The sequence below is a fragment of the Chiloscyllium plagiosum genome, chromosome 2 (genome assembly GCF_004010195.1).
Source record: "Chiloscyllium plagiosum isolate BGI_BamShark_2017 chromosome 2, ASM401019v2, whole genome shotgun sequence".
Lineage (NCBI taxonomy): Eukaryota > Metazoa > Chordata > Chondrichthyes > Orectolobiformes > Hemiscylliidae > Chiloscyllium > Chiloscyllium plagiosum.
The window spans coordinates 111,915,932-111,938,604 of record NC_057711.1 but is presented as its reverse complement, the minus strand read 5'-3'; the positions used below and the strand labels follow the sequence as shown (position 1 = coordinate 111,938,604).

At 41.1% G+C, this 22,673-nt stretch overlaps 1 protein-coding gene across 1 annotated transcript in view; it reads left to right on the top strand.

Moving 5' to 3' along the window:
• The window catches only part of hsdl2 (hydroxysteroid dehydrogenase like 2), a 129,691-nt gene that overhangs the window by 83,389 nt on the left and 23,629 nt on the right, over window positions 1-22,673 (top strand). Inside the window, exons 5-6 of the mRNA XM_043715880.1 lie at window positions 19,892-19,995; window positions 20,841-20,939. Coding sequence (XP_043571815.1) covers window positions 19,892-19,995; window positions 20,841-20,939 — 203 coding nt within the window. The remainder of the gene's footprint in view (window positions 1-19,891; window positions 19,996-20,840; window positions 20,940-22,673) is intronic.

Genomic DNA, 22,673 nt, shown 5'->3' with positions numbered 1-22,673 from the left:
CAATCTTCTTTTAAAAGTCTTGCATGTGTTTTTGGCATCACGTACTTCAAATCAATATCCATCTCCTACAACATCAAAAAGAAAGCATTCCTATAGATCAGACCTTTCATTCCTAAATCTGTGCTTCTTATTGATTGCTCTGTGCTTTAAATAGATGATAAGCTGTCGGAACAGAAGTAGGCCATTTGGCCCATTGAGTTTGCTGTGACGTTCAGTGAGATTTGGCTGATCTGGTAATCCTCAACTCCACCTTTCTGCCTTTTCCTCAATCTCCCTTGATTCCTTACTGATCTAAAATCTGTCCACCTCAGCCTTGAATGTTCCTGGTTCCTTACCACCTTTCTGAAATAGTGGCAGTACATTAGCCAACTTCCAGTTTCCTGGCACCTTGCCTGTAGCTAACAGCGATACAAATATTTCTGCAAGGGACCCAGCAATCACTTCCTTAGCTTCCCACAGAGTTCGAGGGTTTTTCAAGATGTCATTGTTTATTTCCCCAAGTTCTCACAGCTTACATATAATTCTCCACAGTACACATTGATATAAAATACTCATTTCGAATCGGGTCCATCTCCTGTGGTTCCACACTTGGCAGCCTTGCTGATGCTTAAGGAGACCTATTCTCTACCTAGTTATCCATTTGTCCTTAACGTATTTGCAGAATCCCTTTGAATTCTCCTTAACCCGATTGTCAAAGCTATCTAATGTTCCTTTTTCTGCCCTCCTGAATTCCCTCTTAAGTACACCCCTTTATACTCTTATAGGGAATCAATCAATCCCCGTTGTCTATACCTGACATGTACTTCATTCTTAATCTTAACCAAAACCTTAATTACTCTCGTCATCCAACATTCCCTACACCAACCAGCCTTTTCCGTCACCCTAGCTGGACTGTCTCTGGACTCTCATCTCATTTTTGAAGGCTTTGCACTTCCCAGCTGACCCTTTATCTGCGAATATCTGCCCCCAATTAACTTCTGAAAGTTCCTGCCTAACACTGTTGAAATTCCAAAGCCCACAGTTCAGCTTAAAGATCTCAGGTTCTGCCAGTTGGAAATGGTGGTGGACAATTAAACAACTCATTAGAAGAGGAAGATCCATAAATATCCTATCCTCAAAGATGGAGGAGCCCAACACATCTGTGCAAATAATGAGGCTAAAATCTTTGCACATCTTCAGCCAGAAGTGCCGAATGGATAATCTATTTTGACCTCCACCTGAGGTCACTCCAAGGGATGTCAAGAAATGGTTGAAGGTACTGGATACCGAAAATGCTACGGGCCCTGACAGCATTCTGGCAATTGTACCTGTGCTCCAGAACTTGCTGCTCCCCTAGCCAAGCTGTTTCAGTACAACTTCAACACTGGCATCTATTCAACAATGTGGATCATTACCTACTTATGTCCATACACAAAAAGCAGGACAAATCCAACCTGGCCAATTACTGCCCCGTTCGCCTGCTCTCGAACATCAGTAAAGTAATGGAAGATGTCATTAACAGTGCTTTCAAGCAGCACCTGTACAGCAATAACCCGCCCAGTTTGGGTTCCACCATGGCTACTCAGCTCCTGATATCATTACAGCCATGGTTCAAACATGGACGAAAGAGCCGAATTCCAGACATCAGGTGAGAATGACTGCCCTTTATATCACGTGATTTAATATGGCGAAAAGGAATCAATGGGAATTGGGTGGAAAGCTCACTGCTGGTTGGAATCATACCTGGCACACAGGAAGTGGTTACGGTTGTTGGAGATCAGTCATCTTAGCTCTAGGACGTCTCTGCACAAGCTCCTCAGGGTAGTGTCCTAAGCCTAACTATCTTCAGCTGCTGCTTCAATGACTTTCCCTCCATCATAAGGTCAGAAGTGGGGATGTTAGCCGATGATTGCGCAGTATTCAGCACCATTTACGACTCCTCAGATACTGAGGTAGCCCATGTACAAATGCAGCAAGATGTGGACAAAATCCAGGCTTGGGCTGACAAGTGGCAAGAGTGCACACAAATGGCAGGTGATGACCATTTCCATCTGTAGACAATCAGAAAGGGCATTAGGGGCGGCACGATGGCTCTGTGGTTCGCACTGCTGTCTCACAGCTCAGGGACCTGGTTTGGATTCCAGCCTCAGGTGACTGTGTGGAGTTTGCACATTCTCCCCGTGTCTGCGTGGGTTTCCTCCTACAATCCAAAAGGATGTGCACTGTAGGTGAATTGACCATGCTAAGTTGCCCAGAGTGTTAGGTGCATTAGTCAGAAGGAAATGGGTCTGGGTGGGTTACTCTTTGGAGGGTCGGTATGGACTTGTTGGGCCGAAGGGCCTATTTCCACACTGTCGGGATTCTAATTTAATTATCATTACCGAATATCATAATTAAACTTCTGTGGGTTACTCTTAACCAGGAACTAAAAATGGCTATCTATATAAATACAATGGCTACGAGAGCAGGTCAGATTCTCCAAAGCCTGTTCCCCATCTGCAAGTCACAAGTGAATGAATAATGATTTGTCACTTGTACATCTACAAGGAACAACATGGTAAGCTATAGTGAAAAGTTTCAACTGTTGTTTTGAATAAACTGTGTGGAGTTTGCACGTTCTCCCCGTGTCTGCGTGGGTTTCCTCTGGGTGCTCCGGTTTCCTCCCACAGTCCAAAGATGTGCAGGTCAGGTGAATTGGCCATGCTAAATTGTCCGTAGTGTTAGATAAGGGGTAAATGTAGGGGTATGGGTGGTTTGCGCTTCGGCGGGTCGGTGTGGACTTGTTGGGCCGAAGGGCCTGTTTCCACACTGTAAAGTAATTTAATCTAATCTAATCTAAAAGGAACAAAAATATGTAACTGAGAGAACATCTATCTTCATTCCTCCACCATAACCCCTGAATCCTGAGCCAACTCACCAATGACAACTGCTCCTCCACCTGTGCCAGACCCACCAACATCCGAATCGGCATTCTTCAGGCTCCACTTCTTTGTTGCTGGGCCTACCTCGCTGCCGGGTTACCGATGCCGGGTTCCGTGCTGGACCCACAGGAGCCCCTGGCTCAACTGATAACTAAAAGTCCCTCATCAGATCCTCTTGCAACTGGCCATCCCCAGCTCCATTGAAGCCACTGTCTCACAGATAACCAGGACAGCCCGGTTCTGGGCCTACCACAACAAGGAGTCGCTCGTGCCATCGCCTTGACAACGTCTGGAATCCTTGCTCCGAGCCTAACACAACAAGGAGTCACTGGCTTTGCTGCCAGGCCAGTCGCCATATTGCCAGGAATCATGTTATGGCTGCTCTCCTCTGCGATGTCACCTTCCCCGCCACCACCAATAAGGAAAGAAGGAGAAAGCAGCTGGTCTGTAGTGGACGGGCTCAGGAGCACAAATGCTGTCTACCTTGCTGGCGGTCTTAATCCAAGTCAGAAATGTGATGGATCCTCTCTATATTTGCCTGGGTGAGCACAGCTTCAACAACATGCAGGAAGTTTTGACATTATCCAGAACAAAGCAGCCCTTTTCATTGGTACCACTTCCACAAACATCCACTCCTTTCACCACTGACGCTGCAAAAATTCAACTAAATTCCTTAGTCAGTACCTTCCAAACCCATAACTACGACCAGCTGGAAGGATAAGGCACTAGGTAAGTTGGAACACCACCAATCGCAAATTCCCCTCTGAGCCTGTCAACATTCTGACTTGGAATCATATCGTCATTCCTTAAGTGTCACTGGGGAAAACTTCCAGAATTCCCTCGATCATGGCATTATGCATCTTCCTTGATCAAATAGACTGCAGCATTTTAAAGAAGGTAGCTCACCATTGCCTTCTCAAGGGCAATTAAGGATGTGCAATAATTTCTGGCCCAGCCAACTCAACTCCCATCCCTGAATAAATTAAAACAAGAATAAACATTTCAGGAAAAAAGAACAAACACTCTCTCCACAGATTGGCTTTCTGAAAGTAAAAATACTTCAGCCAAGGGGTGCGTTGTTATGGATCAGACCAGACCCCTCAAAAAATTTACGAAGGTCGTCTAGTCTTTGTCTTATTTTAAAGGCAAACGTAATGTGCACTGTTCCAGATGCAGTTCAACTGATCAAAACACAATTTATTCAAACAAAAGAAAGAAGAATTTAGCATAGTTTTACTGTGTTGGAAAACTTAACGAATAATAAATACAGTAACTATTAGTAATTAATTGTTTCAATATAGTAACATCCCATAATCACACCCCTTGACAAAAAGGCAAATTCAGAAATCAGATGTCCTCACATGCAACCCAGCAGCCTAGAAAGAGAACCCCCAGTTTTTGGCCTTAATTGAGAGAGGGAAAAATAGCTTCCACTTCATCAAGACTCAGCAGCTTCTGCTGAATTGAAGAGCTAAGAAAAAACCCAGAAATCCTCACTAGCCCACTCATCCAGGCTGCTTTGATTGTTGCAACATTTTATCAAAAGCTAAGGTCTCACAAGCTGTTTATGTTACCACAACTGTTCGTTGCCTCTTGTTCAATCTGTTAAAAGAAACCAGGACAAAATATACCTCTTCAAGCCACAGCATCATCACAACAATGACCTTTTGATGACTTGTTTGAAAGAAACCACTCCACTACCTTAAAATTTGAAATAAATTCTTTTTCCATAATTCTTAAGAACTGAAGACAATATTAAACGTAAAGCAACTTTGTGCTGCTTGTCTATTAAAAATCTGCCTAATCTCCACTGTTTTCTGGGGAATAGAATTCCACAGAATTGAACAGGGCAAAAATATTCTCCTGCTATCGGTCTTAAAAGCAAGAAAAACTGTTCCCCAGTCCTTATTTCACCCACAAGTGGACATATCCAATCAGGTTATTTTACATTTAAATACGGTCACCTGTCATTCTTTCAAACTATAATGGGTACACCCCCAAACTGTTCAATGTTTAATCCTAAAATGTCCTTCATCCTAGCAAAGAGTTAAGGGAATCTTCCCTGAACTCTTTCCAATGCAAATTATATCATTTTCAAATAAGGAGAGCAAAATTGTACACATTACTTCAAATGTAGTCTCATAACCAAACTGTAGTAAAGTTTCCCATCTCTATATTTCAATTCCCTGCAATAAACAACATTCAAATCACCTTTCTAATCAATTGTACATGCAAAGAGGTTTTAATGATATGTACCGGGACACCCAGATCCAACTGTACCACTCAGTTATACAATCTGTCTCCATTTAAACTGTATTCTGCTTTGCTGTTGGTCCTGCCCAAGTGGACAGGCTCACATTTCCCACATTGTATTACATTAACCAAATTTTTGCACAAGGTTTATATCCCTTTGCACAATTTCTGCCTCCTCTTGACAGCTTAATTCTTTTTGCTTATCCTGTTGTCATTGGCAAATTTAGCAACTGAATATCAGTCCCCTCGAAGAAGTCATTGAGATAGTTTGTAAATAATTGAGTAGCCCCAGTGCTGATCCATGGGGCACTCTATTACTACTGCTTACCGACCTGCAACTGAGTCATTTATTTCACCTTATTGCTTCCTGTTGGATTTTATCCTTTCTAGTATAATACCTGCTACACCATGAGATTTTAGCTTGTATGGTAACTTTTAATGTGGCACCTTATTAAACATCAGTGGGAGATCAATGTACATCCCATCCACAGGTTTTTCTTTACCTACCTTGGTTGTTACTTCCTTTAAAAAGACTAAAAGTTAATGGAATACAAAATCTGTCTTTCACTCTTTCACAAAATCAGTTCTTGATGTATGTCCAGTAAGTTGTTGGGCAAACCATTCTTCCCATAAGTCCTTACTGACTCCTTTTTAACCTTCCATGATGCTCCATTTGTTCTATTTTGACTGGGGGCCTGGATCAAGACTGTGATAGTTGGAGTTTGAAGCAGACCAAGCCCAACATAGTGGTGGTAAGGGATATCCTCCGTATATCTGCAATGGCAGCGAGAACACTCAGCCTAAGGTCTCCCAGAGAGTGGACCAAAGCAGAGGAGATCAAGCCCTTGTAGACAGTGCAAGCCCAGCAGGGCTAAGCACTTAAGAAGACAGTTGAACTTTTAACTTTAATTCTTTATTTTTCTATTTAATATGAAGAAGACTGCAATTTTTAACATTGTTTCTTTATTTTTCGACTTTGTACCTAAGATGGCGCTGGGAAAGGCGACATCATACACTTTTCACTGTACTCATGTACTTCTGTACTTGAATGTACATGACAATAAAATCTAATTCTATTTTCAGCAATTTCTCTCGCTGATTATTTATTATTAACTTATCACAATGAATATCAGTTTCCATTACATGTGCTTGTCTTTGCGATGTAAATAAGGTATGGCATTCGGTGACTTCAAACAGCTGTGCTCACTTTGTTCAGTACTCAATTCTTTGATGTGCTACGATCCACAACTGGGAACATGAGCAATCTGAGCAACACATTGAAAAACATTCTATGAAATGGATAATAGCAAAAGTGTATGTGTCTCGTGTTACCCGGGTTAAGAAGAATCATGGTTCAGGTGGGCGGCATGGTGGCACAGTGGTTAGCACTGCTGCCTCACAGTGCCAGAGACCCGGCTTCAGTTCCCTCCTCAGGCGACTGACTGTGTGGAGTTTGCACGTTCTCCCCGTGTCTGCATGGGTTTCCTCCGGGTGCTCCGGTTTCCTCCCACAGTCCAAAGATGTGCAGGTCAGGTGAATTGGCCATGCTAAATTGCCCGTAGTGTTAGGTAAGGGGCAAATGTAGGGGTATGGGTGGGTTGCACTTCGGCGGGTCGGTGTGGACTTGTTGGGCCGAAGGGCCTGTTCCCACACTGTAAAGTAATCTAATCTAATCTAAAAAGGTGTTGAAAGATTCCCTGCCAGGAAGACAGTGAGATGGCTGAGATATTGACATGAGCGAGCTTGGGAATGGGGAGAGGGGAGAAATGAGCCATGGTTCCTACCCTGTCATCTCCTTCAACCCGAACCCCCCCTCCCGAAATCTCAGCCACTCCTCCAGTTCTGGCAACTTGCCGTTTGATGATTTCCACCAGTTCATCATTGGTGCCTATGCTTTCAGCTGAACCTCAGGAACTCCCTAAGCTTTGCCTGCACACACCCTGTTCATTTTGAGCCAACCTCTTTGACCAGTCTTCTGTTCTAAATTCTCTTACGTGGCTCAGTGTCAAAGTTTGTTTGACAATGTTCTCTGAACCACACCAGGGATGTTTTGCCACATGTAGGCACTGTGAAAATGCCAATGATTACTCAGTGGCAAAGTGCAAGCTTTTCTACGTTTTATTTGGACTGGTTTTGATAAAACCAACTTTAGTCGGCAAGTATTATGGTGATTTATAACTAATATGGGAGAGAGAAGCTAGCTTGCATGTATGAAGCAGATTTCTTGATCTGAGATTAGCTGTCTTTTTTAGCACAGAACGAATTACTTAGTTGTAATGACAACAATTTGCATTTAAGTAGGAAGTACTGCAGTCCATTTGTGCACAGTAAGATCCCACAAACAGTAACATTATACTGACCAGATCACCTTAATGATAATTGAGCTGTCTTGTTCTTGTTTAAAGTAGTGCTATTTATACCAACCTGGGAGAACAGTTGTTTCAAGAGTTCTTCATAAAAATGGCGTTTCTGATGATATAGCATGCCCTCAGTGTTGTCTGTTTTGTCCTCCATTACAGTACTCTGAAACTAAATCATTGGCCCTAAAGACTTCTGAAACATCAATAAGGCTATGAGCATATGGTTCTCAAGTGTAGGTTCTCCCCTCCATTGCTTCCAAAGCTTTCGCTTTGTTTTACAACAGAAGTTACCTCCAGTTGGTGTGCCAATGCACCTTTAATTTTTCCAAACCATTATTATGACAACACCACATTTCTTTGGAGACCTCATTAAATAATTTATTTGAGCTTGCTGTACTTCACATCTGTCTGATATTGAAGTCGCAACAGAAGCTCAACAGCTGATAAACTGGAAGAGACTGGACAGATCCACAATCCTCAAATTCAAGCTCAATTTCTTTTCTCTTCGTATGCTTGATGGATTTAATCTTTCCTCTTCTGCTCACACATTAAACAACAACGTGTGGTTTATTGATGAGCAGTCATGGGAATATAGGTGTTGTCTCAGTTGGCACTGTGATAAGCAGGCTGTGAAACAACCGTCCATTACTGAACCTTTGTCCATTTTGACAGCTGTGCATGTTGATAATAGAAAGCCAGAGCCTGAGTGATTTCTGTATTTCTTTGTTTAAGCATGTCAAACAAAAGTGTTTTTATAAATTTCCTCCATGTACTCTGTCAGAGGGAAATAAAAGACTGGCATTTCACAATGCACCATATTCGTCATAACTGCTTCAGCACTTTTGCGTAAAGCGACAATAATTACTTCAGAATACACTATTTTGTACTCAGGTGCTCATTGTTTGTATCCATATTTATATTGAGAAAGTCAAAATTTTTATTCAAAAACTGAATCGGAGAAGCTAACACTGAGAGTGAGCCTCAGGAAGGAGTTTAAAAAGTACATTGAGAATAAGATAGGTAAAACAGTGCTTCAATAAATAAACAGAAAAGTAGATTTGCCTTTTATATGGAATCTTGCAAGAACACAGGATTCCACATAGTGATTTAAATCTAATTGAGTACTTTTGGTATGTTACATCGTTACAATAGGAATTGTAGCCAATTTGCACACAGCAAGCTCCTATAAACAATACCGTAAGAAAAGACAGTATTATCTGTGTTGCTGATGTTGGTTGGGGAAACCAGGAGAACTCCCCTGCTCCCCTTTGGAATACTAGTGTGTGTGTCTGAGAGGGCAGTCATGGCCTCAGTTAAATGCCTCATTCAAAGTTTAGTCTCTCGAACAGTTCTGCCTTCTGCCCTAGAATGTTCAGCTGAACTTTGTTCAAGTCTCTGGAGTGGGTCCTGAACCTACAACTTCTGACTCAGTCTGGAGTGCTGCCAACTGAACTACAGCAGAGTGTAAATTATTTTCCCTTCAGGAGAAGTCACCTGTATTCAATGTTTATAAAAGAATGGTAAATATGCAATGTCCTCACTGTCTCTCATACTTGATCAATTCTACAGAAATATAAGGATAGGAGTAGGCCATTCATCCCCTTGAGCCTATTCTTCCATTCAATGAGATCATAGCTGATCTGTGGCCTAACTCCATATACCTGCCTTTGGTTCATATCCTTTAATACTTTTGCTGAACAAAAATGATCTGTCTCAGATTTAAAACTAACAACTGATCTGGCATTAACCGCTATTTGTGGAAGAGAATTCCAAACTTTGTGTGTTGAATTTCTTCCTAACATCCCTCCTGAATGGTTTGGCACGGACCTTTCGAATATGTCCCCTAGTTCTAGAAGCCCCACCTAGTGGAAATGGTTTATCTTTATCTACCCTGTCTTATCCACTTGATATTTTGATCAAGTCAGATCACTCCTTAACCTTCGAAATTCAAGAGAAAACAGGCCTCATTTGTGTAATAACCCCGGAGTCCAGGTATTCATCGTGTAAGTTATGTTGTACTCCAAGACCAATATATCCTTCTGAAGGCGTCGTGCCCAGATCTGTTCACCATGCTGCAAGTGGCATTTATCTAGAGTTTATTGTAACTGCAGCATAACATCTGCATCTTTATACTCAGTCCTCTAGATATAAAGGCCAACATTCCATGAGCTTTAGACAGACAAACTAAATAGGAGCATAAGTAAAACTATTCACCCCTTAGGTTTGTTTTGTTATTCAATAAGGACATGGCTAACTGTTTGTGTTTTGAATTCCACAGTCCCGTGAGGGCTGAGCTTAAAGAGATTTATAAAATCATGAGTGGCGTGGATAGGGTGAATAGCCAAGGTTTCCCCCCAAGGTGGGGGAATCCAAAACTAGAGAGCACGGTTTTAGGGTGAGAGAGGAAAGATTTTAAAAGGACCTGAGGGATAACTTTTTCTCACAGAGTATGGAATGCATATATGGAATGAGCTGCCAGATGAAGTGTTGGAGACAGGTACAATCACAACATTTAAAAGGCATCTGGAAGGATGTATGAATATAAAGGGTTGAGAGTGATATGGGGAAAATGCTGGCAATTGGGACTAAGTTAAATTGGGATATCTGGTTGTCACGGACGAGTTGCACTGAAGGGTCTGTTTCCGTGCTATGTGGCTCTATGACCCTATAACTCCTGCAGAGATGTCCTGGAGCAGAGATGACTGACCTCCAACAACCACAACCATTTTCTTATGTGCCAGATCTGACTCCAACCTGCAGAGAGGTTTCCCCTGATTCCCATTGATTCCAGTTTTGCTAGGGCTCCATGATGCCACGCTTGGTCAAACGCAGTCCGATGTAAAGAGCTGTCACTCTTGCCTCACCTCTGGAGTTCAACTCTTTTGTTCATGTTTGAACCAAGGCTGTAATGAGGTCAGGAACTGAGCGGCCCTGGCAGAACTGAAACTGGGCGTCACTGAGCAGGTTATTGCTGAGGAGGTAACACACAATAGTCACTGTTGATGACACCTTCCATAATTTTACTGATGATGGAGAGGAGACTGATGGGGCAGTAATGGCTGGGTTGGATTTGATATACTTTTTGTCTATAGGATATTTTCCACATTGTCGGATAGATGCCAATGTTGTAGCTTTACTGCAGAGATTGGCTGGAAGAGCAGCAAATTCTGGAGCATAAGTCTTTCGGTACTATTGCCAGAATAATAATCTCTTAATTGTTCCGATCAAGTCACCCTGAATCGTCTAAACTCTCGTGGAAACAAGTCCAACTTTTCCTCATGAAGCGATCTGCTCGTTTCAAGTATTAATGTAGTGAACCTCCCCTAAACCACCTTCAATGTATTTACACCCTTCCTTAATAAATGAATGAAAACTGCACAAGGTATTAGAGTTGTGGACTTGTATAATTGAAGCATAACATCCTTTTTGACTTGTTCAATTCCTCTCGTAATACTAGCTAACATTCCTTTAGCCTTCTTGATCACATGCTGAACCTCCATCCTAACTTTTTATGACTTAAGTACTTGAACACCTAGATCTGTCTGCACCTTGGAATTCTGCAGTCATTCTGCTTTTTCTATTTGTTTTATTTTTCCTGCCAAAGTCATCAACTTCGTACATGCCCACAATATACTCGATTGGTCAGATTTTTGTCCATTCACTCAGTCTATATATCCTACAAATTCCTTACGTCCTGTGCAAAATATACCTTTCTCCTTATCTTGATGTTGTCTGTGAATTTAGCTCGCATGCCTTTGTTTCACTCATCTCAGTCACTGATGTAAATTGTTAAAAAGTTGAGGCACTAGCACAGATCCCTGCAGGATGTCACTCATAATATCCTGCCAATCAGATAAAGATCAATCATGCATAGTCTCTTTTATCTGCCAGCCAACCCATGTTCTATCCCTGTGACTATGTTACTCCCTCCACCATGAGCTTTAATATTCTTCAATCACCTTTAATCTGCTATTTTATGAAATGTCTTCCGGAATCCAACAACGGTATGTTTACAAGCTCGCTTTATCATAGCACATTACTCCTTCAAAGAAATCTAATAAATTGATGAATCATGATTTCCATTTCATGAAACCAGGCTGACTCGTCCAGATTATCATGAAGTTTTCTAAATGCATAGCTATAATCTCTTCAGCGATTCATTCTGACACCTTCCCCACTACAAATGTTAAGCGAACTAAATTATTATTTCATATATTCTGCCTCCCTTCCTTAAACAGAGGGGTTACATATTGCTTTCCAGCCTGACAGAATTTTTCCTGAATCTACGCAATTTGGAAAATGACACAATGGATCTGTAATGTCTTCGGCCACCTCTTGTAAGGACCTAGGATGAAGTTCATCTGGACCTAGAGATTTGTCAGCCAATAGCTCCATCAGTTTGCTTAGTACCATATCCCTACTGATTGTGATTTTACCAAGTTTCTCTCTCTCTCTCCTTTCAACCTTCTGATTTACAAGTATTACTGGAATTTTTCTTGTATCCTCTATTGTGAAGACAGTAGCAAAATATTTCACCTTCTTTTCCTTAGTATCTGCTAATACCATTCTCACTTACTAATGACAAAATCTCATTTTATTTCCTCTTTTCCTTTTTAAATACCTTTAGAAACTCTTACAGTCCACTTTTTATATTTCTAGTTAGCTTTCTTTCATGCTATAATTTCCTTCTCCTGAATAATCTTTTAGTCATTCTCTGCCATTCTTTATAGTCTGACCAATCATCCTAATGTGTTACCTGGTGATAGTGAGGACTCCTGACATGTTACTCATCTTTGTGCAGTTATATGCCTTTCTTTTAAGTCTGATTCTTTTCTTAACTTCTTTATTTAACCATGTTCTGATGCGTCCTCCCTTAAGAATTTTCCTTTAGAGTAGAAATATGTGCATTCTTAGTATTCTGAAATATCCCCTTAAATGTCTGCTTCTGTGTCTGCATTGCCATATCCTCTAGCCTAGTGTGACAGCTTACTTCAGCTAGTTCAGCTTTCTTGCAATACAGTTGCCCTCATTTCAGAATAAAAGACTAATCTTCGAACCAACATGCTCCCTGTTCAAACTGAATGTAAAATTCAAGCATCATGTGGTCACTGCTATCCTGTCCCAGTGCAGAATACAAATTCTAATATACCCTGCTGTCTGGTCAGTTTTTAAGAGTATGCTGTTTGAAGAAACTACCTCAAAAGCATTCTATAAATTCTGCATCCTTATTCTTTGATGTACTTAAAATGAATAATTAATTTCAGAGGACAAAATAGGAAAATGTAAGAAAGCCTGTTTTTCAATTTGTTTGATTATTATACCCATTTGTATACGTAGAATAACGTGGAACATAGCAACAAGATTCACAACTGCAACACACACACACCTTGGGACGTTATTTGGTTGCTATAGTCACAATGCTATTAATATCATGATCCAGCAATACAGTGCTGCAGATGTTTGCATAAACTTTTCACTTGCATGTAAACAGATACCACAAAGGGATTTTCACAATTTTCCTTTGTACAATGCAATTCGCTCATAAATATTTGAATAAGATCAGTGCAGCAGAGTCAAAATGAGAGATGTGTTTTTCTTCAAGAGGGAAACATCAAATTTTCAGGATAATCTATCTATGTCTTTGAAACTTTGAGGCTCCCAGTTGAGTAAACATGAGGGCTTTTGCACATAATTTTTCAGACTTTCAAACAAACATTATCACTGTCTCATCTGCTCACTCATTCTCTTCGTTCTCTCACAGACTCTCTTTCACATGTGCTCGCTCTTGTACACTTGCTTTTGTCCTTTCTCTCTAACCAATATGCTCTTTCTAGTTTTCATGTACATTTTCTCTCTCTCTCTCTCTCTCTTTCTCACTGCATTTATTTTTAATTCCTGACATTGCGAATGTTGTTAATGTCCAAACATTCACGTGAAATTTAGATGCATTTTGAGCCGATTGTGCAATGCCTTGGGGGAGGTTCCACTCATGGCACAACAGCACGAGGAGAAAACAACTTTCAATAAAAGTGAGAGTGGGGGAACAAGGGCCATTTCATAGAATTAGTATTTTATGCAGTTGGGGCAAGTTCAATTCAGGAATGTGGAGCTGGATGTCCATTTTAATTGAGTTTGTAAGTCATGGGTATCTATCCCCCCAAGGGTTAGGGATGATGTAATAATTCTGAATCCATCTTACAGATGGCAGTGATCACCTGTTTGAGGCCTACTCCTGACCGGAAAATACCAGCCTTTGAGGACATAAAGTGACAATGAACAGCTACTGAAGGAATATGCCTGCAATTGGTTTTTGTACACTGGATGTAGGACATCGATGACCAATATTTTCGCTTGAGAGGCTTCATTTCAGCTTTTTTTCCTCATTGAAAGTCTAAGTTTGGTACATTGGTTTCCAATTTCCAGTCACCAAGGAATGACATATAGACCAAGACTCAGCCCTGGAAATGGGTTCAATTGACATTATCCTTGCCTGTCCTGGTGTACAGACTGAGTTGTTCTTGGCAGTATTCAAACAGGATGTGGGGTGGCACGGTGGCACAGTGGTTAGCACTGCTGTCTCACAGTGCCAGAGACCTGGGTTCAATTCCCACCTCGGGCAACTATCTGTGTGGAGTTTGCGCATTCTCCCCGTGTCTGCGTGGGTTTCCTCCCACAGTCCAAAGATGTGCAGGTTAGGTGAATTGGCCATGCTAAATTGCCCATAGTGTTAGGTGAAGGGGTAAATGTAGGGGAATGGGTCTGGGTGGGTTGCTGTTCGGAGGGTCAGTGTGGACTTGTTGGGCTGAAGGGCCTGTTTCCACACTGTAAGCAATCTGAGGAGTGAGGACAAATGGGATCAAAATCAATTTAGAGTAACTGGTCGACATGGGTGAGTTGGTCCAAAGGGTTTGTTTCAACTGACAACTTCATGATTTAACCCAGTGTGTGGTTTGTTTCTTGGAATGGGAAGGCAGGTATCTGTGTGAGTCCGCAGTCCACTTTCAGTCCATGATTTCACACTTGCTCCATCTCTAGTTCCCTTACACTTTCTCCTCAATTACTTGCTCTCTCCCTCCCTCATACACTATTCCTTTTTCTCTCACTCCATTACATATACTCTCCCTCTCTCTTGCATCCTCACTCTCACATTGTGTCTCTGTCACATTTTGAAATGCTCTTGTTGTTTCATTCTTACATGAATTGCCATTTCTGAACGAGAGTTTCAGGTTTCTGCCACGCCTTGTTTGCAGACATGTTCCCTAATTTCACTCGTGATAGGTCTGACTCAAACTTGTTGATGATGCGTTCTAATCCTCGTCTCCACAACCAGTGGGAATATTTCATTTCTGTCTAGCTTTGTTTCTATTTATAACTTGAAAATCTTGATCAAAACACCCCTTCACTTTTGAAATTCCAGTCAATGCAACTTTCATTTGTACAAATACAAGTTTTTAATTTAACTCTTGGCATTCATACTCCTTTCAGACAAGGTGTGGTGCGCAGAACTGAACATTGTGGATTGTTGACATATCTTTGGTGTCTGTACAGAACAAGCTCGTTTAGCTGACGACTGCTGTATCATCAGGTTTCCAGAGTGCTGCTAGGCCCATGTTAATCTTTGTGCATCGCCCACACATATATAACGCATCATGTAGTTCAATGCTCCATCTGGTGGTCTAGTTTAGATCTCAGAAAGAAGTCACCAGTTGAAGTCTGTAAGAAGCATTCAAATTGTTACCACACCACCTTTTATTTATGCAGTGCCTTTAGTAGTAAAATCATACAGTTGTTAATATGCAAAAGAGGCCATTTTACCTGTCATGTCTGTCCTAGCTCTTCATAAGAGGGATGCAGTCACTTCCACTCCCCAGCCCTTTTTTCCATAGAATTATGAATTTTCTCTGTCCACATAATTTCCATTTATTGTTTTATGGGATATGAGTCTCGCCGAAAAGGCCAACATGTATTGCTAGTCCTGTGAACTTAGGGACAACTAGACCATTTCAGAGGACAACTAAAAGCCGGCCGCACTGCTGTTGTGGATCTGAAGTCACGTGTAGGCGGGACCTCAAAGTCAGTTGACTTCCTTTTCAAAAGAGCATGAACCAGGTGGGCTTTTGCAACAACAGCTCATTGTTGTCATGATCAGCATTACTGAGTTTTTAATTCCAGATTTATTAATTGAGTTTAGGTTTCAACAGCTGCCATTTTGGGACTTGAATCCTTGTCCCCAGAGCATTAGCCTGGGATTTGAGATGATTAGACATTGATATTGCCATGACACCACTGTCTCCTCTGAATTATCCAATTCTCTTTTGAGAATTGAATCTGCCTCCACTACACACTCTCAAGTAGTGCATTTCAGATCCTCACTTGGTAAAAATGCTTTTCCTCATGTCTCCTTTCTGTTCTTTGACCTCTGCCTTGAATTTAATCTTCTCAATCCTTTACCAACAGGAATTGCTTCTCCTGATCAACTGAGACCAGATCCTCTCACAATCAAATTTCCTGTTAGCTATCTCTTAAAAGGGTACAGCCCCAGCTTCTGCAATCAATCCACATAACTGAAGTCTGTCATTCCTGGAATCATACCCTCACATTTTCATAGAAGTGTTATCAAACAGAACTTGACACCAACAAATATAAGAAGAAATGGAGCAAATGATTAAAAGCTTTGAAGGAGCGGGGACAAGTGGAGATACTGAGACAGGGAATTTCAGAGCTAAGGGTGAAGCAGCTAAAGGCACGATACCAAGTTGGAACAATTAAAATCAGTGAAGCAGCTAGTTCTTGAAAGGTAGTCAGGCTGGAGGTTGCAGAAGGAGGGACGAGAAAGATTTAAAAACAAGGAAGAGCTTACTGTTTTGGAAATACCAATTGCAGTTTTGTTTTTCATATTTTGTTCTATAGAGCATCGTCTAATATTGTCTCTGACTTCCTTAAAGGAGCAACTTGAGCTTCTTTTATTTAAACTGCAACCAAAATGCTCAGTATTATAAATAGCCTGTGAACATTGGACTTTCACAAATGGAAGTGAGGACAAAATAAACAAGTGTGTTGTTGAGCTTCAGAAAACCTGATGGCACAAACAAGTGAACTGTTTGGAAACAAGGAACTACAGCATTTGGCTAATGAATGCCTTGCAGAACATGCATTTAAACAGCAGTAGTTTCACTTTGCTGCGAAGCTGCAATTATCGTGTGGATTCAGCTTGAAACTGGAGTCAGAGCCCAACCCGACTCTGAAGTGAGACTCCTTCGTCGCAGGAGGAGGTCTTACTGCTTCTCTCTTGATCTGACAGTTTAGTTGTTCGCCTCAGATCAGAGAAGTTTGAGGGAAGATTTGATAAATGCGTTCAATATCATGAAGGCCTTTGACAGAGTACAAGGGGAGAAGTTGTTTCCAGCAGGGGTTGAAGTGGGTGGCTCGGTGGAGTGAAACCAGAGGAGACAGAGGAAGCTGGAAAACAAACCAGAGGCGAGATGAGGAAACATCTTGTTTTTATAATCTGGGTCGCATTGCCAAAAGAGCTGGGGCACCTGGTGGTGATAGTGATATTCAAAGTGCAATTGTAAAAATACTTAAAGGGGCAGAATTTAGAAGGTTATGGAAATGGAACTAACTGAATAGCTCCACCAAAGAGCTAGCACAGACACCATCGCCTAAAAGGCCTTTTCATTTCACAATTCTGTGTAAAGCCAAAACCTAAATGTAAAATTTAAATTTACCTTAATTTGTAATGCTCCAACATGTTTGCATTGGAATGTTTAGACATGAATGCCACAGGGAGTGGTTGAGATGAACCGCACAGATATATTAAAGGGGAAGTTAGATAAACACATGAGGGAGAAATGGGCAGAAGGTTATACTGAAAGGGTGAGATGAAGCGAGGGTGGCAGGACTTTCATACAGGGCATAAGCATCAGCATGGACTGTTTGGGCTCAATGGCCTGTATCTTTGCAGTACATTCCATATTATTCTCCACATATTTGCACATTTTATTGATGAACAGAAACACTGGAACTGAGAATGATGCTGTAAATTGACCGTGTTCAGGTCTCATCAAAGGCTTCTGCAAAGCTTCCCAAACCTATTGTTTTGTTTTTTCACAGCAATTGTCCTCCTCTGTCCATGACGCAGCTTTGAACATCGTAGGAGTGTGAAAGGTGCTACATAAATGCACACATTAACTTCATCTTTTCTAATTTAGTACTATGATTAGGGTGGCGCCGTAAGTGTCAACTTGTAAATTTATCACTGTACTCACGTGAGTACATGTGACAACAAAGCTAATTCAATTCAATTCAATTCAGCCTCATTGACTTTTGGCAGTTTTGCTGCTGCTTTTTGAAGTCCAAGATAATTGCAGAAACAATGTTTAGGATTGAATTTGCAGCATCATTGGATCTTCAAGAATTTGAAATGTTTCCAGTTACAGGCGTGACAGAAAGTAACCCTAGTAATACCATGAAAATCTCCTGTGCCAGTTAACTGCTGATCTTACAGATGAAATCACGTGTGTCAATTATTCCTGAGAGAGCTTGTGACTTCATTAAAAACACCTTTTTCGAACACGACATTCTGAGAACACTTCAACCCTTACTGATGTGATATTTTGTTATTTGTTGGTCAACAGAAGAAAGGATTCTTTAAACATTTATAGCTTCAGAAAAAAGACTGTAATTTATACTCAGAGTTCTGATCCAAAACATTATCTCTGATTTCTTTCCACAAATGCTGCCAGACCTGCTAAGCTTTTCCAGCACTTTCTGTTTTTGTTTCTAATTTATTTTGCACTTATCATCCACCACTTTTCAGCCCATGTTAAATTTGCCAATAGTGTTCAGGGATATGTAAGTTTAGGTGCATTAGTCAGGGTTAAATGTAGAGTAATGGGGAGTGGGTCTGGGTGGGATACACTTCAGAGGGTCGTTATGGACTTGTTGGGCTGAAGGGCCTGTTTCCACACTGTAAGGATTCTATTAAAAAAAACAGTGTATGAGTGACCTGATATTTTATTTTGTGTGATGTTGATTGAAAGATAAATATTGACCAGGAACCTGGTAAGATGTCCCTGATTGTCATTGAAGTAATACTATTTGATATTTTACATTGACCTGAGCAAGTTAGTAGGGCCAAAAGACAGCACCTCTGTCAGTGCAGTGCCTCCTAGTGCTGCACTGTATGTTAGCCTAGATTTTGAGTTCAAAGTCCTGGAGTTAGACTTGAACCCTGAGCGTTGTGGTTCAGAAACATGTGACTACCAACCAAACCACAACTGACACTGCAAGGAGGAAATGCAACCAGGAAGAAATATTTAAATTAATGCAAATTGATTACTTCTTAAAGATTAAAAACAGAAAGCAGTTGCTATTTTAGCAGTAATGTTGATAATGGAACTGACTGACCTTCTGTATATGGCATGTAGATTTAGCACGTCTGTTACTGTAGAAAGAATATTTTTTGGAATTTAAAGATCTTCACTGTTGATTGAAAATGAAAATTTGCTCATGTTAGTATTCTAACCTTTGATGAATGCTACCTATTTAATTTTTCTCCAAAGGTTGAATGATTAGCGGTTTAATAATTCAAATTTGAGATCCAGTGAGCTCTAAAAACTGGCCTGACCTTGCATCAATTTGAAACTTTGAATGAATAATTGACAATCTCAGCCAACCACTTATTTATATTTCAACAAAGGTCCATTTGTCATTGTACTGTAGAGTGGTATAATGCAAATGGAGTCCATTTGGCCCATCATCCACCTATCATCTGTCCCCTTGAGCTATGCGATTTCTGTTTGGAAGCTACAATTGCGTCTGCCTTCACTGCCCTTATCGGCAGAAAGTTACAGAAATGCAGTCATGTAAATGTTTTAAAAGTAACATTTATTGGCTATAAAGAGCTTTGGAGCATTCTGAGTTTATGAATGATGTTCCACAAATGCGAACTGAAGGGAAGGCAGTATGTGTTGATTGTCTCATACTGTAAAAATAACTTATTGTAAAACTGAATGTGCATTAACACCACAAAGGACAGTATCCTGTCACCAAGCCACCCTTTATTTACACTTTGAGTCGTTGACACTGATCCATACACTGAGTGAGCAGAACCTCTGACACTCCTGTTTTTATCTGCCAGCCAGGGCTCCCTCTTTGGGCCTGGTTAACAGCTCCCCGTGAGAGATCCCGTATTCTGTGAGGTTCACCTGGCTGACCCCATTACATTCATTACAGAATGTTTGCATCGTGTCTGTTTCAAAAGCTGAGCATTTGTGCATTTTCACATCTTGTGGAAGACCAGTACATTCATTTAAAATTTGATATGTTTAATTTTGCATTGCATGCTCCTTCATTTTCTCTCCCCCTCTTTCTCAGGTCAAAATTGTGCATTCCTTACTTGAAAAAGAGTCAAAATGGCCACATTCTGAACCTGAGTCCTCCTCTCAACATGAATCCCATCTGGTTCAAGAACCACTGTGGTGAGCATGGGCACTGTATATTTGTGATTATTATGGACTTCATTCGGAGGCTGTCGAAGCTGGGCTATTGTCCTTAGAACAGAACAGTTAAAGTGGAGATTTGATAAAGACATTGAAAATCATCAAGGGTTTTGATGGAGCCAATAAAGGGAAATTGTTTCCAGAGGCAAAAGGGTCAATAACCAATGGAGATGGATTTAAAGTAATTTGTTAGAAAGGGACACAAGTGAGATGAGAATTGTATTTTGTCACACTTGATATCCTGGGACATGCTGCCAAAGAGAACGGTTTCGAAAGGGAGCTGCATAAATATTTGAAGAGGAAAATAATGCAGGACTATAAGGAATGAGCAGGAGACAATGATACAACAAGCTGTATAACCTCTTTCTGTGATTTTCTCAGTCTTTATTTGCAGAAGTAATGATTAGATTAAATTAGATTCCCTACAGTGTGGAAACAGGCTGTTCGACCCAACCAGTCCACATTGACCCTCCGAAGAGTAACCCACCTGGACCCATTTCCCTCTGACTAATGCACCTAACACTATAGACAATTTAGCATGGCTAATTCACCTAACTGTGGGAGGAAACCAGAGCGCCTGGAGAAAACCCACACAGACGCCGGGAGAATGTGCAAACTCCACACAGAGAGTCGGCCCAGCTTAGAATCGAACCTGAAACCCTGGTGCTGTCAGGCAGCAGTGTTAACCACTGAGCCACTGTGCCACCCCTAATGCTGGAGGAATTTTCTTAATGAAGCTATATGCATATCATATACATTCTGTGTCAAGTACAAAGGGGCAGAAGATAATGCAAAAGAGCTAATGTGTTCCTTCATTCCCTCAGCCTATACCATGGCTAAATACGGGATGTCAATGTGTGTCCTGGGAATGGCTGAGGAATTCAAAGGTGAAATTGCAGTTAATGCTTTATGGCCAAAGACCGGTAAGCGCGATTTAAATGTTATTTTTTTCCCAATAATAACACAGTATACTGTTTGTGTACCTGCTGCAGATATGGTAGAATATTTAGATGCCGTCTTTTCTGAAGGTGTTTTTTTTTTGTTTTCCCTTCCTGAAGATATCAACTGTTTGCTGGGTTAGTATTCATGGGTAGCCAGTCCTGTACCTTCTTATTCTTCGTGTACAGCGCTGACTGGGAATATTGGTCACCTGTTCACTTAAAATGCCTGCATTTTAGCTGGGTCTTCTGGACTGTCAATTGTCTATGTGAAAGTTGAGAGCACGTTTTCTTGTGCTTCACTCCTGAACTCTTCAGATATTTTACAAAGTACACCCTACTCACTCTGCAGATTCCCTTCCCCTCAGCTGGACTTCCCTAAAACAGCCATGATATGAGCTTGCTTGGGACGGGTTTAGTTCAGAAAACCCGGTTGGCATGGACAAGTTGGACCAAAGCGTCTGTTTCCGTGCTGTATGGCTCTATGAATGGTTAACTGTTGGACAGAAAACAATAGAGCCATGCATTAAAATCTACACGAAAGTATTCTGCACAGTTCTGATATCCATTGTTTTATTTGAAAGGCTGGAGAAGATGTAAAATAATTTAATAAGACAAGATGAGAAATGAGAGATTATAACTGTTAGGGAAGTCTGAACAGGCCAGACAGTTTTTCTCTGAAAAAGAGAAGTTGTGGGCTTGAAGAAGGCAGCTCAGGGGACTCTGGTAATGTGGTGTTGTTACTGAGCTAATAATCTGCAGGCCAGTGACAAGAGTTCAAATCTCACCGTAACTATTTGGAGAATTTAAATTCAGTAAATTAATGAAATCTGAAATAAAATGCTAGTCTCAATAGCAATAAACTAATAAATAAGTGAAACAACTCAATTATTGTGAAAGTTCATCTGATTCTTCAATGTCCTTCAGGGGAGGAAAATCGGACTTCCTTAGCCAGGTTAACCAACATGGGACTCCAGAACTCTCAGCAGTGTGATTAGCCTTACCTGTCCTCTGAAATAGCGGCCACTTAGTTATATCACTAAACAGCTGTGGAAAAATCAAATCTGAACAAAGAACAAAGAAAATTTACAGCCCAGGAACAGGCCCTTCAGCCTTCCAAGCCTGAGCTAATCCAAATCCAGTCTAAACTTGTCGCCCAATTCCTAAGCATCTGTATCCCTCTGCTCCCCACCTACTCATGCATCTGTCCAAATGCACCTTAAATGAATCTACCGTGCCTACCTCGACCGTCTGTGCTGGCAATGCATTCCAGACACCCACCACCGTCTGTGTGAGGTACTTGACACATGTATCCCCCTTAAACTTTTTACTTCTCACCTTGGAAGCATGACCTCTTGTTATTGAATCCTTCACCCTGGGAAAAAGCTTATCTCTATCTCCTCTGTCTATACCCTTCATGATTTTGTAAACCTCAATCAGGTCACCCCTCAATCTCCTTTTTTCTAATGAAAACAATCCTAAAATACTCAACATCTCTTCATAGCTAGCACCTTCCATCCCAGGCAACATCCTCGTCAACCTTCTCTGCACCCTCTCCAAAGCATCTACATCCTTTTGGTAATGTGGCGACCAGAACTGTACACAGTATTCTAAATGCGACTGAACCAATGTCTTGTACAATTTTAACCTGACCTGCTAGCTCTTATACTCAATACCCCGTCCGATGAAGGCAAGCATATCATATGCCTTCTTGACCAC